This window comes from Lepidochelys kempii, chromosome 10 (assembly GCF_965140285.1).
Source record: "Lepidochelys kempii isolate rLepKem1 chromosome 10, rLepKem1.hap1, whole genome shotgun sequence".
NCBI lineage: Eukaryota > Metazoa > Chordata > Testudines > Cheloniidae > Lepidochelys > Lepidochelys kempii.
The window spans coordinates 72,119,656-72,142,729 of NC_136389.1; the positions used below are offsets into that span (position 1 = coordinate 72,119,656).

The window sequence follows — 23,074 nt, forward strand, 5'->3', positions numbered from 1 at the left end:
CACTGGGATCTCTTACCCTCATCAGTTAGCGACTCCGTGGATTCATTCACCCGGCTGATTTTATGTAAAGAGTCTGTTGACTGTGACAGGAATTTCCAAGTATGTACTATGCTTTCATCATTGCCAACTCTGCAGAAAAAAGGAAATGCAGAACCCCATTCAGGACTCCAACATTCAAATCAATAACTTTTTAAAGTACACAAAACAAATATAATTTTAAATAAAACTGAAAGCTGCACTAAGTGTTGCCGATTATGCACAGGTATATGTATTGTGTGCGCATGTATTTATATATTTTATATATAATGCTAATAACTACAAATTAGGGCTCAACAAACTGGATCATCTACATTTCTAACTGAAATAATCATTTCCCTAAAACCTGAAGTGAACATTTGAGGTCTGAAAGAGTTTGGTAAACTTAATTTAATTATTTTCATTTTTGTATTGCCATTCCGCTGCCTTATTTTCAAGATACTGTATTTCCAGCTCAGCTAATGCTGAGGAATATCGGAAATCTCTCAAGAGAGTCTGCACATGCAAAGTTCTAGCTGAATGAAATTCATCTAACATTTGGATAAGCAGTTAATCTTGTGGATGTTTTTCTAAACTAAGCCTTTTGATAATTTTCCCCTTCACAGCTCTGCAAACACATATCCAACACAGTTTTCTAAAATCACTGGTATTAGGGAAAATGGAAGAATTAATGATCATGGAAACTCTATGTATAGCAGCACTCTGTGTGTGTGTAATTATTTTATACATATATACAAAATGCATGATGATGTGTGATGGTATGCAGCTTCTACTAGCTTACGTTGTGAATGGCTGCATTACATGCAAACTTCTGAAAATTTTAATTCCCAACACACAGGAAATTTGAAGTTATAGTTCCCACAGCAACTGCATCTTGACCCCTTTCCTCAGACAGTATGTGGTATTTGTTTTTCTGTATATGTTGTGATATTTTATACATCAATATACATGACACACACCCATAAATGTATTCCTAATGAAATATGGGGAATAATGTAGGTTGCTTACACTATGCATACTGTATGTATACCACACATACACACAGAGGCTTACCCTGCAATGTTCTGTATTGAGACGCTTTTTGAAAGTGTTGTAGTCTGCTGTGATCTCCTGTTATTGAATATTGAGGTTACGGTGCTTTCATCAGGGGCAAGTATTGCAGACCGAGGGCGCTCCTTAGGTTGTGAGGCTAGAAGAGAAATGCCAGATATCTGGTAAGAAACACCATCCAAACTCCTTGCTAACGCATTATGATGACTCGACCAAGCAAGATTCTCAAAATTCACTTCCTCTTTGCTGAGAAATAATCTCCTCTTCAACTGGTATCAACTGTCATAGCTCCACTGAAATTTAGCCTCATTCTCTGTCTTTACTGGTTTGTTAACACAGGGCCCATTCCAGATATCCCTGCTCAGGACATAATTTCCATTCACTTTAGTAGTTCTGCCTGAGTAAGACTTCAGAAGTAGTCCCCAGGTAAGTCTGGAGCCTATACTGAACACCAATGTGATTTACATTTGTTTGACCCATCTGGGCAGTTCCAAACTCTTAAGACACAATATTCTTATGTATAAATAACTTCTACGGCAATATAGAAAAAATGAACAATGTAAATGCTCAGTCATCATCTTCTGTGAGACTGTTCAATTGTTCGATTGTGTTCCTGTGCAGGGAAGTGGTGACCAGAGCACCAAATGGAACACTGGGCTTTCCTAATGTCGGAAGAAAGACCTTTGACTCCTCACTATAGTGCCTGCTGGAAGGGAGGGTTGGGTGGAATACACAAGTCCAGAAACACTCTCATGGGAAGCTGAGCAGAACTTTATTACAAAATGACCGAAACAGTCACTTACAGCAACTCGCCTTGGTGCTCTTATCACCTCCTTTGAGCTCTTCCAACCCTCCATTTGCCCTGACCCCCTTAGGACTGAGTTTCTGACTATCCATTGGTTCACACGATGGAGAGAGAAAGATCCTCCAGTTATGCAGAAGGGCTTGGTCATCTCTTCACATCATCACTAGCGCCCGCATCTCACTCCCTCTTTTTTCTTTCCCTGTTCAGCCTTCCTGTTTCCCACAGTGATGCTGCTGGTCCATCTGACAAAAGCAGCTTACTGAAATGGCCCAGTTTGGAACTACCCCTTCCATTTTAACTTCCCCATTGAACAAAACACTCAGTTCGATGTTGTTTTAAACATTCTCACAGTTTATGAATAACGCAGGTAACACCTATGATGTCATCTTTCCAGCCGAGAGCTTACTCGCTCCAGGAGAATTCTCAGCTGGCCAGCTACAGCCAAAATCTAGCTCCATTGCATTGTGTAAACAACAGAAAGGAGCTGGACCACTAAAAATACTGTGTCTCCAATACTAAAAACATGGCCTCTTTCTTCCATAGCTTGTATCTGCATAAGGTTATATGGGTACCACAAAACTGGCCCAACCATTTGCACAACATGAGCAATGCCTCTAAAATCCCAAATGTTCCGTATCACACAGGATATAATCACTTTATTCCTGTATCCTAAACTGTTTTATCTTTCATCGTATTGAAATGGGTAACAGTTGAACACGAGGGTAAAAGATTATACTGAATACAATGAAAAATAGCAACTTTTAAGGAGCTACACCAGAAAAAGAGGAAAGGGAAGGCTTCTTACTCTTGTTTCTCATAATTACTGTGGGTAACGAAGAGGTATCGTGTGCCTGAAGCATCCCTTTTTGTAGCTGAAAGAAAAAGAGATAGGTTTAATTTTTCCCGCTCCCAACATAAATAAAGGGCTGTGTATATCCACAGACACCTTACTTTAATTACGCAGTAACACCATTCTGAGTTCCCTCAGAACAGCTTAGATCCTAGATACAGTGCCCATCTACAAGCAGCATTATCTTCAGCATGGTGATACAGTCCGAGCCATCACAAAGTATGCAATCAAATATGGAGAAATATTTGCAATAAGAAGTAAAATAGGGAGACAATAATCCTGATATTGCTAGATAGCTGAAGTGTATTAAAGCCAAAAGGATCATTGAGGGAACAGTACACATAATTGTAGTGACTAGCTGTTAAATGTAACTATGTGCTCAGCACAGTGAACGCAGTCCTTGCCTCAAACAGCTTATGATTGAAAGACAGGACAGCACTGTTCCCTCTTAAGTTGTGCGTGTGCACATGCACACAGATCCTAAACCCCCACGCACATGGCAAAACGCCACGTACACAATAATTTGCACAGAAGCACAATAATTTGCACAGAAGAAACTTTTTGAGCACACGGCCTGTCAAAAATTAGAGGGAACATTGGACAGGAGCGAAAGACTTGAACAAGAAGAGCATGGTGGCTTGGTGAACCAGGATGGGAAAGGAGCTCCCCACACATGGGAGAACCATGAATTCCAATCAGAGGCGCTCAGCGATATTAACATACAAAAACTGCCTTGAAAGAATATTAAGGCTGCAAAGTCTAGCACTTAAAAGTTAAGAAATGCCAAAACTAAGGTTGTCCATGTAACCTTAATTTGGCTCCATGGCATTATGTTGTAGTCTAATTACAGGATCAGATGCTATTTTTTTTTTTTTTAAGAGGATCCATGCCTCATTCAGTGCACAGGATGGACGGTGCTCACAGACTGGGGAGCTATTCTATATTTCATTGCAACCTCATCCCAATCTCCCTGCTCACTGTGCCCACCACACCCAGGCCCGACTCCTCTCCCTGCTGTACTCCAGATGGGCCTCTTTCCCCTGCTGCCAGGGGAGTGTGGAGGGCACAGGAGAGAGTATCTTCCTGCTCTGGGTTCCTGTGCCCATAGCCACAGCGGCCCCTGGTACCAGGAGGAGCAATAGCAGGGGAAATCCAGTGCAGTTGTGGGCTGCAGCATGCTCAGTTGCTCGGTGGGGATGGTACATACTCACGTGGGTCACACAGAGGTGCACAGGACAAGGGGTGCTCCATTAACAAACTGCTATTCAATATCTGTGTTATCCTCGTTGTTCAATGCATGGCTCTGCGCTGTGCTTACTGCACCCTGTTCAAACCCTACCCTGCAGAGAGAAGTATTAATCTCCTGATGGCCTTTTCAATGGTGCTGTAGCACCTGAGTGTTTCACAAATGTTAATTAGTTGATCTTCACACACCCCATGAGGTAAGGTATTATTACTCCTAGGAGTGTAGTGGAGGGTAAATATGGGCAAACTCTTCTGATTTGGGGAATATGGAGTGTAGGTTAGAGTAGTTTACTCAATTCTTCTTCTTTTTTTACCGTTTTACTGATAGGGAACTAAGGCACGGAAGCAGAAATGTCAGAAGCATCCATTAATTGTGAGTGTCCGATTTGAGATGCCCGTAGCCTGATTCTTCAGAGAACACAGCACTTTATCTCTTCGGAACAGAGCTCCCACTGACTTCAGTTGGAATTCTGCAAATCAGACCTCAGGATCTCAAGTTAGGCACCAAGAAAGGGAAGGACACAAGGGTCACGTTAGAAAAGTTTGGTTTAAGTGACTTGTCTAGCATCACAAAGGAACTCTGTGGCAGAGGCTGGGTGGCATTCGAATGACTAAACAAAAAGACTATGCTTCCTCTTCCTGAAAGCCCCAGCCTCATTCACCACACACCTTCCAAGTTCTACAACAAATGAGGCCAGGAATCCTAAGTACTGCAGCCCTCTAACTACACAAGTCTGATTAATTTCCTGAGCACTGTCCATCCTCTGCACTGAATGAAGCGGGGGTCCTGTGGAAATATAGTATGTGATCATGTAAAGACTGTATCATCATGCATATGCACAAGAAGGAAAATTAAGTTTGCAGAGGCCAAACCTTAATTCTGGCATTTCCTAACTTTTGAGTGCTTGACTTTTCAACCACAATGTTCTCATACAGTAGGCTTTTTCGTAAGTAATTTCCTAGCTTTTTTTAAAATCAAACCGAAAAAACAAATTCTATATTGTGAAACCATATTGACTCCCATATTATATTATACATATATATATTATATATATAAAATCAGCAGCATTGCTGGAGTCTTTAGATCCACAGCACAGACCTGTCACTTGGGCTCACATGGTAACTCACAGCAGTAGTAGGTTGGCATCCTTTATATGGGACAGTCACTAGAGGGAGATGAGCAACCTCCTCCCCCTCCCCTGTGCTCGGCTCCAAGTCCCAGTCCTTGTTTCCCTCTTCCTCCACCACTTGTCCCCATCCCTGTATTCCCATGGCTCTAAACAAACAGAATTGCATTTTACAAAACTTAGAATATGATTTTTCCCTAGTCACATCAGACAAGGGAAGCAGAATTAATCTACAATTTGGGCGAGTATCATAAATTTCAGGAGAGTTGAGGAAAATGATCCCTCATAACAGGGGATTATGACGTTATGTCCAGCAGACTGGAAATTCCATTCCTGCACACGTTGCAAAAGATGTCTGCATGCTAAAACACTTCAAAATAAATGTTATGTTCAGCAGACAACATGAAGCCTCTCACCTTCATTTTGACTTTTGCACAGGATACGAGACTCTCCTTACAGCCTTTGTGAACAATTGCATTGCAGTCTGTAAAGTGGGAAAACACACACACAAAAAGCCAGGTCAGAAGTTTGCCTTTTTATTTCCTCTTACATTTCTATGCGAGACTGTGGAGTAATTAGGGATTGTCACTTCCACTCATATACTAGAAGAGCAGCTCTAGATATTGCCAAATGTGCTGCCTTCCATGATAACGAGGCCATATGATTGATTGATTATTAACAAGATTTCCACACAGATTTCAACTGATTGGGAGTTCTACTTAAAAATCAATAGCATACTATGCCCCAAATTACACAAACAAAGATGCTTGTTATTCTTTAGATGAAAAATAAGGGGGTGAACAGGAGCCACTGAACAACTAGGGACATGCTTGAAGACTTATGACTTCACAGGAAGGCAGAAGTAGGGGTCGATTATAACAGCAAAAGATTCTCCTTAAACACAAACATCATCTTAATTAGAGCACGAATGACAGGAAACCAGATGCAGGAAAGGAACAGGGAAAAAAATCTTGCACGAGTGTGAAAAAAGATCACTGCTTTATATTTATATCTTCTACCACTCTGCAGAGACGCCAGAGAAGGTAACAGGAATGAGAGTCCGGACACTGGGTTTGCGATTTAGACTCTTGTCCACCTAGACTGAATTCCTCAGTTCATTTCATATAGGCCACTGATACGTTCCAAAGGTAACAACTCTCAACTCACTATTTAATACCAACCCGGCTTGCACATGACCCAGCGACTGGAGGTGAAAAAGCTCCACATCCTAATGCCCTGAGTTAGCCAATCACTCAGTGCATCAGATTTTGTCCTAATCATCCTGGAGATAAGCTGTCCATTAACACTGGGCTCTACAAAGGGGGCGCAGGGAGTAACATGTCCATCACACACTGATTTATAATGGGATTTTGGTTACTAACTAACTCCTTGAAAATCCCCAGCCTAAAAACATTCAGATGAAACTCAATGTAACTAGATTCAGCAAATATACCTGGTCACTTTTGTCTAGACAGGGAAATCCATTTTAAATATTTAGTTTGCAAAATATATTTAAAAGGCTTCTAATAAAACCCGAAATAGCAAAACCCCTGAACGAACAAACAAAAAGGCCCAAATCATCATTAAGTTCACAGATATGTGTCTGCTAAATGGAAGGATGTGCATGCATGTTGAATGTGTCTCACAGCAGTAATGGGCGTTAGGGTTTATGCTCTTTTGTTGACTTCCCACAATTTCCTGTACATATGAAACAGAAAGACAAAAACCTGCTGTGCTGTGTAAAAACATAAAGATGATCACATCTCGGATCAAGGGAAAAAACTGCAACGGACCCAGAGAACTTTCTGTCTCTTTCTTGCCTCAGAACTCGTCTCCTTCCTGTTTGATACAACACCCCTTTTTCCTTGCTCATGCTTGTAGTAACATCTCCTGTGATCCTCACAGCCACAGGAGGGCTGGTCAAGAATCCCTAACCTTGCTGCTCAATGATGCTCTTGAATTGAGTGAAGTGATGCCACTGGGCCTGACCAAGGCTGAAAGCATTGCCATGATAGCAATCCCGCTAGACTGCCAGGACATGCAAAGTCAGAACTTGTCTGAGGTTGAACACACGTAAGGTTTCCTATATGTACTCTAGTTAGGAGGTTGGGAAGTCTCTTACAAGGCTAGTGCCACTTCTGTTTGGTATACTGTCTAGCGAGAAAATGCTTTTACAATGAGTTGCCATCACCTTAGTGGATAGCATAAGTCTCCATGACTAATAAAGCAGGAGAGACCCAAGTCAGAAAAAGCTAGAAATATTACAGTCCAATTATTTGAGTTAAAAGTACTAATAGCCCCACCCCACTTTAGGTAATCCCCTTGGCCCCTCCAACCCTGTACACATCTCACAAATGAAGTTCCTGGAAACTACAACAACAAAAACCTTTTATGAGAGGGAAGAACCTCTAAATCTGAATCCCTTCGCACTTCTGGAGGTGGGGTAGGATTGGATTCCCTTGAGTCAAACCTGCCCCTCCAATTCTGGTTCTGGGCCTAGCTCTGATGGAGCTAAAAATCTCTCAAAAACAGATAATACTGTGATTTCCCCACCACACATGATGGCAGAAAACTTTCAAAAATTCTCAAATGATTCCATAAGATTTCTGCTGTCCTGGAACGGACATCCTGTCAGAACAGCTTGTGAGATTTCAGTGCTGTCAAATTCAAACTCAAGCCCTGCTTTGGCCTTGAACCTGTATTTCAAACCCTAGCCTAAACCAAATCCAGACCCAAATGTCACTTCCTCAGCTGATCTCTACAATAAAAACCCAAGCACTTAGGACAAGACAGGAGCTGGGAGCTGGCCAGGCAGCAGTTATTAATTCACTTTAACTGGTGCAAAAGTCACTGGATACTTTTACATGGAAATTCTGGACCAGCAACAAGTTTCAGCCTTGCAGGGAGATTCTTCAGCTCCCCTCACCCCCTAATTACAAAACCATTGATAATTACAGAAGGGAAAATTTCTGCTTTGCCCAGGCTGGTATTTTATATTAAAAAAAGAAATGAAAGGGGGAAAAAAGGCCAGAATTATTCAAAAATTGACCTTTAGAAACATCTATAACAATAGGCCAAAGCTCTGCAGATGTTTTTTTTTTTTTAAAAAAGTCTACTCTCTTAAGAACTACCACGGCAAATATTGGCCATTAGTGCAGAAAAGTAGTAGAGCCTGAAGCAACAAGTGCTTTGTGAACAATGGAACTCTGGACCATTGCTGTTGAGTATTAGTCCTTTTAAAAGGGCATCAGCAGACTGTCATCATCAAGATGAAGAACTGGTTTAATTTGTGAGACGTAGAAACTGGCTGGTGTCCTCTGATATAACCCAGGCTGGGATACATGAGTGGCAATCATCCCCAACTGACATACAAATCTAGTATTCCTTCTGTGCACAAACCAAAGGGCTCCATTAACAGAAGAGGAACAAAACGACGGAGGAAAGCCACAAAAACCAGCCAAATCATCCGAGTAAAAAATCAGACAGCAACTGTTTTACACGGAATATATGGAAGTGAAAATGTGTGACATAATCAAGAGGCTAAATCTCTACTTTTTGTGCAAAACTCAACACAACTTTAACTATGAACTTGCTACTGGCACCTCCATAATGACGACTTTCTTTTGGTGTCACAAAAACACACTTTGCTGCTTGGCTTGAAAGTTTCACACACTGATGTGCTGCATCCCATTTCCCAAAACAATACGCTTCCTGTCTTTGGAAAGAGTTTTGCAAGTTGCAAAATGAAGCAAGTACTGCAAACGAACCAGGCCCCTAAAACCAGTGTGTCTTTAATCTGACACAAAACACCCTGACCGAATATTTGATTCTTAGGCTTCATCTGGCCTACTGAATATTCCACGTGTTCTACAGAGAGCTAACGTACACCGTACATTACTTTAATTTTGACAGAAGCTGTTGACTACACCGACACCACACATCACCAGTGGTGGCATGTAGCGTATGTGTAGCTATACACTGCAGCGAAAAGCAGGCTGCGTTCACACTGTCATTTGTAGCTACACACGTCAGTGAAAGGTTTTGGTTGGGAGAGTCAGTGGGGATAGGCGGGCCTTTGCCAGAGCCTTTCCCTGCTGCCCCTACCCTGCCGGGGCCTTTCCCCGTGCAAGGGAAATGCTCCTGCAGCAGGGAACTGGTGGAACCTCTCCCCCCTGCCAGAGCCTTTCCTATTCTGCCGCAGGAAGCCACCCAAACTTTTTTCCACTACCTCCTGCCGCCAGAGCCTTCCCTTGTTGAGGGAAATCTATTCCTGTGGCAGGAAAGGCACCAGAAGTGGGACCCAGCTATTTTTAGCCGTGTAGACGAGGAGACATGACGTTGGCGAGTAAAGAGCATGGAGAGTACATACTCGCATACATGCCCATGCCCTTCAGACATGTCTTTACTTGCCCGAGCCATGTTTCGCCAGCTTTAATGCTATTTATTTTTACCTGTGCTAGGGGAGTTCTGTGGGATGTACCCCAGATGCTGCCCAAAAAGTGTGCCCGGTAGATGTATCTTAAGGCTATATCTACAGTATGTTACAGCGTACTGCATGCCACCGTACAGATGATGGTGGGCTTGAATAGCCGTGTGCACTCTAACACCCCCGTGCGGACACTGCGGGCATAAATTAGAAGTCCTGTTTGAAGAGAACTATGTTAACACAAACTAGGAATCTTAGTTCATGCCTGCAGTGTCCACACGAGGAAGTAACAATGCACTGCTATTCGCACCCCCGTAGTCCAACGCGTCAGGCAGTGCAGACCATCCCTAAGTCAAGTAGGGCTGGATTACTTACACCCATCGAAGCAAAAAATAAAAATACAATCACACAAAACTTATGCCCATATTATAGCATCCTTTACAGTGGACATCATACAATGGAGTAGATGGCCCTTGCGGTCCCTTCTAACCCTATGGTTCGATGATTCTTGGCTAAGACACAGGATGTATATTTAGGCACAATGCTTAAGTGAGAGAGATTTCACATGTGCATATGTAGGAGGAGATTTTGAAAGGCAAAAAGAGCAGCTAGATACTCAACTTCCATGAAAATAAACAGAATCTGGGCACCTGATACCCATTTGAATCTTTGAAAATCTTCCCCTTGCTCTCTGCATGCCGTGACTGACTGCAGGGAAGCAGCTACTGTCATTGTGTAGCAAAGATGTTTAATACCTTTGTTTGATAGCGATAGCCATCTTACTTTTCTGTGTCTATATTTGTCTTGTTAGGAGAGAACTCTCAGCAATTTTCATTGTGCGCCACACCCTATGCCGTGTGCATGCATATTAACTTAAAATAAACCTTGCACAGTTTAAACCTGTATACTGAAAGGAAATGCAACCCATACAAGTACATCCAAGACAATGTTAATTTTTTTGGCATGGAACACGTATCCCTATCTGCACAGGTCCACAGACAGCCAGGAATTTATTAGCAGCTACTTTCTGGAGCAATTTAAGCTCATCAGCATGTAACAAGTTAAATCAGGTGATGTTTTGTACCCTAAATGGATTGGGAAGATTTAAAAAATAAGCACAGGAGGGGAGAGGATGGATTTAAGCACACATAATTGTTAAAATTTTCCACTTCCTGGCAGGTTAACATGGACCAGGTTTCATACAATCGTGCTGCTGTCCCTTCTCCTTCAGGAAACTCCAAAGCTGCCTCTGACTCTAGAGATACAACTAGTTATTGTTCCCTTCCCGCCCCGCAACATTTTTAGACGCTGGTCATCTGTTGCAGTTGAGTGTCCTTGTGCTGCCTGCCAAATGGGTGAATGCTGCAGTCTGCATCCTCTAGGAGGACAGGCCATTCACAGCTTCCTATTTTGCAGTAGTTTAGGACCAGAGCCTCTCTCCCAATGGAAAGGCAGCACATGCTGAGCAGTTCTCAGATCAGCAGCCAAGCACCAGACTGAGAGCCAGTGGCCTCTGCTTTCGACCAGGAGAGGTACTTGTAAATACTTTGTATTGTTTCTAAACATGAGGATAAAAATTATCACTGATTCAACAGCAAGCGATCAACAGCACAGGGCAGCTTTCTAAATACCCTGTGGTTTTGAACTGTAAACTGAAGGAGTGACTGTTTTGGTCTCTGCTGAACTAAGTCTGACAACTTTACTGAATTTCATGTGGCGGACTGTAATGTGAAGAACATTTTGCTTAGGGGCTAGAACAAGAACATCAAACTAATTTAAACAGAAGCCCGTATCTCCCAGTGGCCAACATGCTGTCTATGCTCCGTTTAGGCTTGGCACAATTTGATTTTTTTTTCTAATTTTGACAATTTTTATCAATTTTTAGTTGACGATTCCCCTCCCCAATTTTTAACTTTTTTTTTCTATTTGTAACTACTTTTATTTTTACAGCTGTAGAGTTGGATTAAGGGCAGTGCTGACAGTTGGGCTGAAGAGGTGTCCCTGTGCAGGGGGATGCTGCAGTCATCATGGTGCAACGGAAAGAGAACCCCAGCCAGGACTGTAAGGAGGAGGACAAGCTGCCAGCTGGAGGGGAAGCCACCCTGCTGCTGAACAGTTCCAGCCCTGGGAGAGCTTCCACACTCCTGGCTGGTGAGTGAGCAAGTAGGGCCATGACAGTGTAGCTGTAGGGGGCTCCTGGCAAAGTTCCGTGGCCAGTGACAATGAAAGCCTGCACATACATGGTGTGGGGAAGGCTGGAGTCCTAGTGGGGAACAGCAGAGACCCCCCCCCAACCTTGGTCAGGACCTCGAGGAGGAGGAACGGGTCCCCAGCTGCAGAGACAGCAGGGTAGCTACCTCCGCAGCCAGGGATGACGACGACTCCTCCTCGCAGTCCTGGCCAGGGGTATCTGTTTTGCCAGGTCAGGACTGTGGCCTCTCCACCACACCGTGCGCCTGCAGGGATCATGTGTCGTTGGCCCTGAGGCAGCGCAGAAGAGCTTTATTGTCGTGGACCCACTCACTCACACAGAGGGCTGCCCGCAGGCAGGCTGGTACCAACAGATATTTTTTTTCTTTGATTTCAGCGTGGCAGCTGAAACCGACATTTACTGATTTACTATTTACTACTACGACATTTACTATTAAAATCGAATGTGGCCAAGCCTAGCTACCTTATACCTACAGAGCGTGGATTACATATTCTGCAACACCAATGCATTTATATGTCTACGCCTTCCCCACTAATACTCACCCTACGCATGCATCAATAAATAGCTGTTGTTCATATAGTGTTTTCAGCATTATATTCTTATCCCTTGAGACTACATTAGTCCAAGCCAACAGCTACTACTAGGCAGGGAATAGATAAACTACCTGGTTTTTGTTTTTGGCCGGCAAGGTTTGTACCTGATGCATCAGCAACAAGTAAGCACATCTCAGGGACCTGGAAATTCCCCTTACCAAAAGCACCTGAATGCATGGTAAGATGCACCAATGAGTAGGGCAGCTACTCTTAACCTTCAGAGCACAGGATTTATTCAGGTCTGAAAGCAGTTTAAATAGAACTGCTACAACCAACTTAGCTTGCAAAAAAAAAAAAAGGTAGTCCTTTGATCTGAGACACACCATCATCACCTTGCACATGTGATGGGAAAAGTGGGAGTGTGTTCCAATTTCAAAATGTTGTGTTGCTACCACCGAGATCTCACTGGAACACTGAATCAATATTTGCTGGAGCTAAAGCAGGAGGCAGGCTAGGGATAGGATAGAGAGTTCTTTTTTTCCTGAAGTTAAAATGGAAAACTAAACAGTCATGACGCAAGCTAGCTTTCCCTATCACCCCCAAAAGCTATATAACAATGCATCTCAGTCCCAAGCACTAGTAATATACCACAGTCCTGATCTGTTACCTCTAAACAGATACAGATGACTATACTGAACAGCATCATACCTGTAAACTGGGCCAAACATCAGCTATGAATTAGATTGAAAATCAATCTCCATTTCACTTGAGAGTCATATTTGAACCCTTGCTACTTGACATGAAAGGTTGAGACATTAACCAGATCGGGTTCTCCCTGATCAGAATTCTCAAACTTGTAGGGGGAATAAAGCAAAAGGTCCATGACCAGCATCCTGATTCTGGCTGACAGGCTTTCCACCAACAGTGGAACACAAAGAAAAAACTACTTACTTGCACAGAGGTATGAATCTTTGTTGAAAGGTTTCATACAGTGGTAACAGTTGATTGGACCCACAGTAGGGGCTGCACTGAAGAGGTGTCCATTTAACATCTTCTTGTCTTTTTCTTTCTCCCTGGAATCTTTGTCCTTCTCTTTAGTCTTCTCCTTATCTTTCTCTTTTTCCTGAAAAGGGAAAAAGGACCAGTAGAGTCTAGTGACAAATCCCCCATGGTTGGAGCTATGAGTACATTGATCCATACACACCTTACCAATAGCCACATGTCTTCATAAATCTTAGCTAGGGAAGCAAATTTACAACCTTTGCAGAAAAGCATTAACACTATGGATTTCCTGTGTCCTCTCTCTACACAGGCATTTTGCAAGTACAGCAGCTCAAGAAATTAGGTCTCTTCTCATCAGAGCATCTCTGTTTCTTCCCATCTTTGTCTTTAAACATATGCCCTGGTTCTGATCATTACTAAATGGCACCCTGAGAAAACTCAATCTCTTCAGCACTTTCAACGGATTGTTGCATAACTAAAATAACAGGTTTTGTGTAGGCCAAACTTTCAATATGAAGTTAATTTTTACGGCCAATGTAAAAACTAATTTTTTAAGTGTATTTTAAAGGAGAAAGACGGACCTTTATTTTGGGGTGGGCTGATAGAATTCTCTTCCTTATTTTCCTCTTGACTAGTTTGAGCTGCCTTCTTCAGTTTCATTCAATGAGCTGTGAATAATCTCCTTGGGGAAATGGATTTTTCAGAAACTTTCTATCCATAGTACAGTAGAGTAGGTTGACTTACTGAACTATGGCTAAATGGGACTCCAGGTTACCCAGTACCAGCTTGTTCATTGTGCTCTGTCTTAATTGCAGAGACCAGTAAAGGCAGATGATGGCTGCTTTGCAAAGCCTAGGTTCTGAGTTCCCCATGTCTTGATAGCAGTGGAGATAAGACTGGTCAGATACATAGCTAGACTAGCATCAAAGCATTATATAAAACGTTAAAGAGGCCACACTGGTTACTCTCACTTTGGGAATCCAGAGCACAGCTGCTTTTGGCAAGCTGACTAGCAAAGCCTTCAGGCCCATCCGCTCTGATTTTCAGAAGGGTCCCTCCTCCTTCCCCCAAAGAGATTGTTATATCAGCAAGATTATGCTGCTTTAAATATGCAGGCTTGAAGTTCCCTCACAATCTTGAAGCTTAATGGGTGATTCAAACTAAATCACAGAAAATGCAAACATTCCCATTTTGCACAGCCTGAGGTAGCAGATGACTAAATACTGAGACGATGAAATAATATAGGAAGTGACAATATGTTGGTTTCCTTCTATGTTTGTAAGTTCCATTAAATATGGGTCTTAACTTACAACAAACACAGGCATTTTAGCTCTCTAGTATGTGGCCTGCATCACTGCCACCTTCATGGGAGCTGCACATGCAAAATACAAATCTGAGTAATATTCAACCCTTCAACAAATATATATCTGCACATACACACACAAAAAATGTAACTGCTCATTACACGATGCGACCCCATTATCATCTCAACAATAATCATTTCTGTCTCAATGCATTATTGAGACCATGATGGCTTTTGTAAGAGAAGACATCATGGAGGCGAAAGTGAAATTATGAAGGTTTTCTGTGGATTTATATGTTGTTAAATGATATGTAACATGCCTGCAGCTAAACATTTTTCCAATAGAGGTCTAAATAAACAAATAAAAGAGCCCTCCTGCTGCTCAGCAGCAGGCCTGAGGAACAGCAACAAAGCAGTTAATACCAGGACAGTGAATACAAGTTCTGCAGTCACCATGAGGAAATCTTTGAGCCTTCAATCTCTCTGGTCACTTGATTACAGACCTAAAAGTGGCAATTCTTCAACAAAAAAACTTCAAAAACAGACTCCAAGGAGAGACTGCTGAATTGGAATTAATTTGCAAACTGGATACAATTAACTTAGGCTTGAATAGAGACTGGGAGTGGATGGGTCATTACACAAAGTAAAACTATTTCCGCATGTTTATCCCCCACCCCTCACTGTTCCTCAGATGTTCTTGTCAACTGCTGGAAATGGCCCATCTTGATTATCACTACAAAATGGTCCGCCCCCTCTCCACCCCCAGCTCTCCTGCTGGTAATAGCTCACCTTAAGTGATCACTCTCTTTACAGTGTGTATGGTAACACCCATTGTTTCATGTTCTCTGTGTATATAAATCTCCCCACTGTATTTTCCACTGAATGCATCCGATGAAGTGAGCTGTAGCTCACGAAAGCTTATGCTCAAATAAATTTGTTAGTCTCTAAGGTGCCACAAGTACTCCTTTTCTTTTTGGGAATACAGACTAACACAGCTGCTACTCTGAAACCTTTGAGCCTTTGATGTCACATGCAAATAATTAGTAACAAGTTTAACATTTCTGTCTGTCTCTCTGTGAATCCAAAGCTGAGTCCATCCCTATACCGCCTTTAAACTAAAGTTGACTGTCTCCATTACTGGCCCCAGAGCCCCTCTCAGTATTACATCTACAGAAATGAAAGATACTTAGGATGCAGTATTAAATGGGACAATGGTATCTGGGGCAGACAAACCTGAAACTGCCAGCAGTCCTCTAGATCATCTAGATTGGATTAGAACCCTGTGACGTACAGGTGAAAGGCTCCATGTCCCATCCACAATCTGCTGAACTGTGCAAATCCAGCAGAGTTCACTTTGGAAGGGGCTCGGGACTTACACGCTGTAAGAGTGGTAGTAAATCAAGACCAAAAGGTTTGCTTGAATGTCAGACTCTGAGGAACTCAGACCTCCAAGGGAAGGATCTTACTCTCAGCCAGACCCTAGGCCTCTATGAACACTCCTAGCAATGCTAAATGAGATTAAGGGAGTGCAGCTGGTATTTAAAGACAGGTTTTTGCAATTTGGTAATTTTGAGGTCTGGGATATTAACCGTCCTTTATGATTTTATAAAGAAAGAAAAAATGTTTAAAAAAAATTAATGATTTCAGTTAGACACAGGAAATACTGCACCACCTTTAGTGAGCAAAAAGCCAACTTTCATATGTCATATGTCTGATTGCGAAGTTGGGGTGCAGGACCCTCTGGCTTCCCCAGGAGCCCCCCCGGGCAGACTCGCTGTGGGAAGCGCACGGAGGGGCAGAGGATGCTGAATGCTCCGAGGTCAGACCCAGGAAGGTGGAACCTGTGTGAGCTGTTTGCCCTGGAGACAGTCTTGAGCTGTAGCTCACGAAAGCTTATGCTCAAATAAAGGTGTTAGTCTCTAAGGTGCCACAAGTCCTCCTTTTCTTTTTGCGGATATAGACTAACACGGCTGCTACTCTGAAATCTTTCATATGGTGGGTTAATAACACATCACAAAGCATTACCTTAAAATGAAATGTTCTTTCTACACTACACATTACTGAAGTTTCCTTCAAATAACAGCATGAAAATAGAAACATTTTTCTTCCATAAAAAAACCAGCAGCATGGTTGAAGGAACCAGTTCACTGGGCAGCATACTTAAGCATCAGATTTCAGTGTGAAGTAACAGTTAAGTTCTTACCTCCCAATGCGTAAGTCCTACTAGTCTCACTGTTATTTCAGGTAATTCACTAAATCTACACCGTTTTACCGACATGATTTCTCAGGGACAGGAGAGCTGTTTTCTATGCGTATTAGTCCATAGTGACCGCACACTGGTCTGCTCAGTTTGCCACGACAGACTATTGGGAGAGGAAGTCAGATTGCTTGGGCAAGGGAGGGAGGGAGGTGTGTTAACTGCTGACTTCCTTAAAGATGATTGTAACTATTTTGCGGCTGCTTGTATCACTGCTTGTTTTCCCCTAGCTAGACCTGTTTACAAAAATCAGAGGGGCAGTGAGGAGGGTAAATGAATTTTAAAAGGAAAGTGGCACTTAAATTGGAGTCCAGAACTTTAAAAGAGATTTAATAAAACAACCCTTCTATGATACTTAGGGCATTTATGAAAAGAAAATTTTATTCTGTTAGAAATAGATGCACATTTAGTGTACTTCCCCAGTATTTAGTACTTTTGCAGTATCAAAACACTTATACAGATGGCTAGAGAGGTTGCTTTTGTATATCTCTAGCTACTGGTTGTTTTTTATTTAATTCACAGACGTTTACAATCTCACAGTTCTTTGAAATGCTATTTTGAAAAGCTGGTGGTGTTTAAAACTCCCTGGATGCAGACACCCACTCTAACTGCACAAGTAAATGACAGGAGAAATTACTTACCCTGCTTTTCTTAATTTGATTCCATATTTGCTGTCATGCCCCAGAAATTCATTTTGAAAATGGGAGAAATGCTGAATATTTTTCTGTCTAAGCGCACTATCACACAGTAGAGATTGTGTGTATATGAACCATTACATGCAATTGAGTTGAATGGAGTTTCACCAATGTAAAACTGAAGTAACATGATGTGGCACACTAGACTCACTGGTAAAATTACCCACTTATCTATTCCCCCTTCATGTTTAATTTCCCTTGTGCCTATATGTCTCTTTTTGCATTGTTGTTAACATAATTTTAAAAAAATATATATTGGTCATGGTCTTCGTCAGAAAGCTTATTTTACAACTGATCTTAGAAAACTGCATTATCTAAAACCAAGTTCTGAGCAGAGTAAAATCTGTTAGGAGCAACTGTATGTTTATACCTCTTGCTCTACTAGAAACAGTTAGAAACAACCAAATCTTCCTGTTCCACTTCCTCTTTCAAGGGTTGTTTTTTGTCTTTCATGTTTTAATCTAAAAAACTCTTCTTCTCTGTGATGATCCAGTTCTCTGAGGAACTTGAACCTGTGTTTCTCAGGCTTACTGTATAAAATTGCAGTAATTAAACACAAAAATATTCTGAAGCAAGAAGAAAAAAAAAAAGTGTTTGACTTGGATATCACTCTGCATTGCCAATTAGTAAAAAGTCAAAGCTGCTAGCTATTGCGAGCTTTTAAAAAGCAAATTGTGTTTACCATCTTGGAGGGACTCTTGTTTTATCAGAAGGTTTTAAAGTGAACAAATAAGCCAGCGTGTGGCAGTCTCTGTGGCCTTTGGTTTAACAGACGAAGATACGGGAAGTATCCCAGTGTGCATTCTCCATGTACTGTCTTATCCCTCATCCTAACAGAATCTTAGAATCTTTCTCTATATACAACTGTGATCAACTATGATCTCCCAGTTCTTACCTTATGGCAAGGACTGTCAGCAAATCCCCCAACTGTACATACTTCACAAATTCTCACAAGTGGTTTGTATGAAGGGTTCTATATAAATATATTCTCTCATATTGAACTTTGCACTGGAGAACAGGGACAGTTGTCATATTCTTTTGAACTTGTCATAATCGGATGCAGCTCTGGGGTTGTCTATGACCACAGCATGCATCCTGTCGAGATAGATCAACAAACGGGAACTGGTCTCCCTTGCATAAGGGCTTAAAGATGTCACAATCTCTAGATGATGCACCAGAGATGACTGCACTATTGTGCATTTATTGTATTACCACACAAAGACCTATGTTAAAAGACTGTTAAGTTTGGAAAGTCAAGCACTCAAAAATTAGGGCATGGCAGAATTAAAGCTGCTTATGCTACCTTATTTCAGCTTCCTGGTGCATATGCATTATGATATAGTCTTATTATATATCATATCATATACTGTTTTTTCCAGAGGACTCATTCAGTGCACAGGATGGATGATGCTCATTGAACAAGCAATTATTCAATATTTTGCTTTATCCCCATTGTTCAGTGTGCGGTCCCACACCCTATTTACAGCACTTTATTCAAACCCTGCTCTGAATGAAGAATTATTAATTTCCTTTTAAATTCTGAAATGGCACTCATCATTACAGTATCTGAGTGCTTCACAAACGTTAACGAATTAATTTTCACAGCCCCTTGCAAGATGATGTGGTATTATGCCTAATTTTTGAGTGTTTGACTTTGCAACCTTAATGTTCTTTCAATGTCATTTTTCCTGTGCAATTTGCTATGTCTTTAAAAAACTGGAAAACCAGAAATCCCACCATATGGAACCATACTGACACTTAGACCTATAGCACAGACCTCTCCCACTTGAACGAATGGAGTAACTGATAAAAGTAGAATGCGGTCATCCTCTATGACAGTGGTTCTTAACCTGGGGTGCAAGATGCCCTTTCTGGGGGTGCGAGACGTGCCAGATTTTTTTAGAAGGTAAATCATCGAAAACACAAATTAACCACAGGCACTTAAGTACAACTACTTTGTTTCATCAAACCTACGTTTATATGTATATAATTCTCTCTCTTTCATTCTATAGTTATGATATATCTAGGTTTAAAGAACGGACCCATTTCAACGATTTTTGATAAGGGGTGCGAGAACATATTTTGAGAACCAAAGGGGTGCAGGGTGCAGTAAAGGTTAAGAACCACTGCTCTATGAGAACCAGACAGTAGAGGGGGGCTGAAACACATACTTTGCCTGTGGGTTTCACAGCCATTTGCTGACAGCAGAGGAATGGGGGCACTCATGAATCATGGGGTTCCACTTCCGGTTCTGACAGGGAGTGTGCTCTAGTGGTCATAGACCTTTCTGCCTTTGTTCCTTCCACCCCCACAAGCTTGGCACTTTTTGCCCCATCCCTTTCCCAATCCCACGTTTTCTCCTCCGCGCTCCCATACTCATGCTCCTCATCTGATCTCAGCCTCCTGAGCTCACCCTTGCACAGAGAGTCCTAGTATCCCACTCTGGGGTCCATGTCTGAGTTCCATTCCTTCCTCCACCATGGCTCCCAATCCCAGTCTTTGTCTCCTGGCTCCTTGCCCAGCCAGTGCCAGTCTTCCCAATCATCGGGCTCCCCATTTGATCTCCCCCTCGGGTTCCAAGTCCCTTTGCTCAGCCAGTCCCAGTTCCACTCTTTATCTGATCTGTCTCTCCTACCCTACTGACTGCCAGTCTCCTTGACCATAGAGTATCAGGGTTGGAAGGGACCTCAGGAGGTCATCTAGTCCAATCCCCTGCTCAAAGTAGTTAGTCCCAGCCTCTCCCTAGCTCCTAGTCTGATGTCAGCCAGCTGCCCTCCCACATACCTTTGCCCCAAGGCGCCTTGTCCCAATCTACTCCCTTTGACCTCTAGGTATGGACCCTTGTTCCCTCAGCATTTGAATCATGGTGCTTCGTCCTCCAAGCTGCCTGGGCCCAACAGTGAAAACGCAAGCAAGACAGACTCCCTACTCTTATTTCCAGTGTTTCTCCTTAATCTAGGACCAACTACAGGAAAAGTCTGGCTCCCCCTATGCAGCCTTTGTGCTGCAGCATTCTCAGTGGACATTGAAATTTTGCTGAAATTAGCTGTCAAACATTATCATGTCTCTACTGAGCATGTGCAAACTGATATTCTTCAAAAGCTTATAACTTGGCAAATGTGGGCATTTTTCCCACGAGAAAAGCAAGAGGTATATTCCTGACACAAAGGTAAACCTTCTGCCAGACTACAAATTCTTGCTCCAATGCATGAAGATGCTGGAGCTTCTCAATGAACCAACTGTAAGAACGTTTTCAACACCAGCAAAACAAAGTATTTCCCCCTAACCTTGTTCTTGTAAAAGACTGGAGTATTTCAGCTGAAACTAAAAAAAACCCAAACACTCAGGGGAGGCACCCAACATAGCATTTCCCTGCAATCTGTTCTAGTCGAGCAAAGTTATGAGCAACTGGCAACCGGCTCTTATAACGGGAAGTGCTGGGCAAACTCAAGTATATGTGGTGCTACCAGCACCGTCTCAAATAGTTTTTGTTGCCAACCACAACACATTCTTTGTCACTGTTTGTTCATAACATGCAAGCTGTGACAAGGTCTCTAGTATTATTATTATTATTAAAGAGCCATGTCCTCCACGAGACCAGAGGAGACCATAAAGAACATGTGGGACAGACAAGCAATTCTGTTTTGCCTGAACTGAAAATATAGCAACACACTTACATAGCAGAGGCATCACTGGCTCCAGAGATTCAAATTTAATGGAGCCCATGAATGTTTCATATCTTCAACTAAACCTCCATCCAAATCCCTCAGCAAATGCAAAAATATAACTGTAAAAACTCCCCTCACTCAGTAGTAAGGGAAAAATCCATCATTACTTATGAGGCAGTATCTCTTTAAAAACAAAAAGGCTTTGGGGAACATTCAGCCAGTTGAACTATTACAGTGGCTGAATACAGTGTATGAGGAAGAGAAGTAGGAAGGCAAAATCTGAGTGGGACTGGTACCCACGCTGAGCACAAAGGCATGTGCACTATATTCTTTATACACTACCCTTTTCCTCTTGCTAGTTTGTATTATTGCCTCGACTTGCTTTTACAATGATTTCCCCCCTATACAGCAGTGTTTCACTAGGAGGAAAACTGACCTCTCCAGCCAATGAGGATTCTCCAGAGTTCTCAGAGCTGCATGGAATGGTACATTTATCTGTGGGCTTTGGAAATTTGGAGAGGTGCTAATGTTTTAAATAATCACTGATCAGGTGCTAAAAGCACAGACACTTTTTAACTGGGAGGTGGAAATTACTATATCACTCCTGTTTAGTATTGCAAATTCTGCTAGTTTTCCTTTGCACGCACAAACTGCAGTTTTTTAGAAAGGTCTGCAGTGCACTATTATCTTGGGCAGTGACAGCTTATGTCACAATAAGATGTGCAGAGCTGGGTAAATCCTTGCAGACAAAATAGCTTTTCCCCTTTACGTATAGGGACCAGCAGCAAGCCTAACTGTAGAACTCTAGATATTTGTTTTTGCTTTTTCAATACCAGGTTCCTTAAAAGGACACATTCTCTATCAAGAAAAGGAGTACTTGTGGCACCTTAGAGACTAACCAATTTATTTGAGCATAAGAGTCACGAAAGCTTATGCTCAAATAAATTGGTTAGTCTCTAAGGTGCCACAAGTACTTTTTTTCTTTTTGCGAATACAGACTAACACGGCTGTTACTCTGAAACCATTCTCTATCAATACACTTACATTTTGACCCAGTTCTCCTCCCTCGCCATATAACTGTTTACATAGTCTGCTTTGTTCTACAAAAAACAAAAACAAAAAAACTCTATTCTAAATAAATCTAAAAATTCATGTCAGCAGCTCAGCCCCCATGTTAACAAACCAATGTCTCTCAGGATCAATGGGATGTCATTACATAAAGGAAAATTTAGGCTGAATATCAGGTAAAACTCCACCCTTCAATGGGATATATCCAATCGTGGAATAACCTCCCCAAGAAAATGGTGGGCATTGCATAGCTTGAATCCCTGAAACCTTTGGAGAGCAAAGTACTAGGAAATGCACTATAGAGAACAGCCCTGCATTGGCTGGGGCATATAGTAAACAGGATAGATTAGGTCTTTTCCACCTCTAATGTCTGTGATTCTGCTAAATGTCTGTGATTCTATTTTTGTTATATTTCTAGCACAAGAGTACATCAAACTCTGTAAGGAAATCAACTTCAGCATCAAGTTTCCCAGAGGTGGTTACAGACATGACAGAGATTTTAGAAGTATTTAAAATACCTTGAAAGAGCATCTATTGCCTTTTACCAAAAGCAGCTTGTTTTATCAGAATAAGCCGCGTTTTCCAAACATCAAATTTAAATTTGTTTTCATTCCATTTATGTCTCTTTGGTACTCATTCTATGGGCCACATCCCAAAAATTTACAAGTCCTGTTGAAATCAGCGGTAATTCCTGGTGCTCACCACCAGGCACTATGTTAGACTGAACATATTTCTTTGAGGCCTAACAGGATTCATTTAGGAGCTCTCAACAACACACTAAGAAGTCTTATTCACAG

General features: G+C 42.0%; 1 protein-coding gene across 7 annotated transcripts in view; it reads right to left on the reverse strand.

The window, feature by feature from the left end:
• AKAP13 (A-kinase anchoring protein 13) overlaps nt 1–23,074 on the reverse strand; it is a 330,780-nt gene that overhangs the window by 33,013 nt on the left and 274,693 nt on the right. For all 7 annotated transcript variants that reach the window (XM_073304194.2, XM_073304196.2, XM_073304195.2 and 4 more), the window contains 5 exons: nt 13,236–13,407; nt 5,530–5,597; nt 2,697–2,763; nt 1,090–1,225; nt 17–129 (listed from right to left, as the gene is read on the reverse strand). In XM_073304194.2, the coding sequence (XP_073160295.1) occupies nt 17–129; nt 1,090–1,225; nt 2,697–2,763; nt 5,530–5,597; nt 13,236–13,407 (556 nt within the window). The remainder of the gene's footprint in view (nt 1–16; nt 130–1,089; nt 1,226–2,696; nt 2,764–5,529; nt 5,598–13,235; nt 13,408–23,074) is intronic.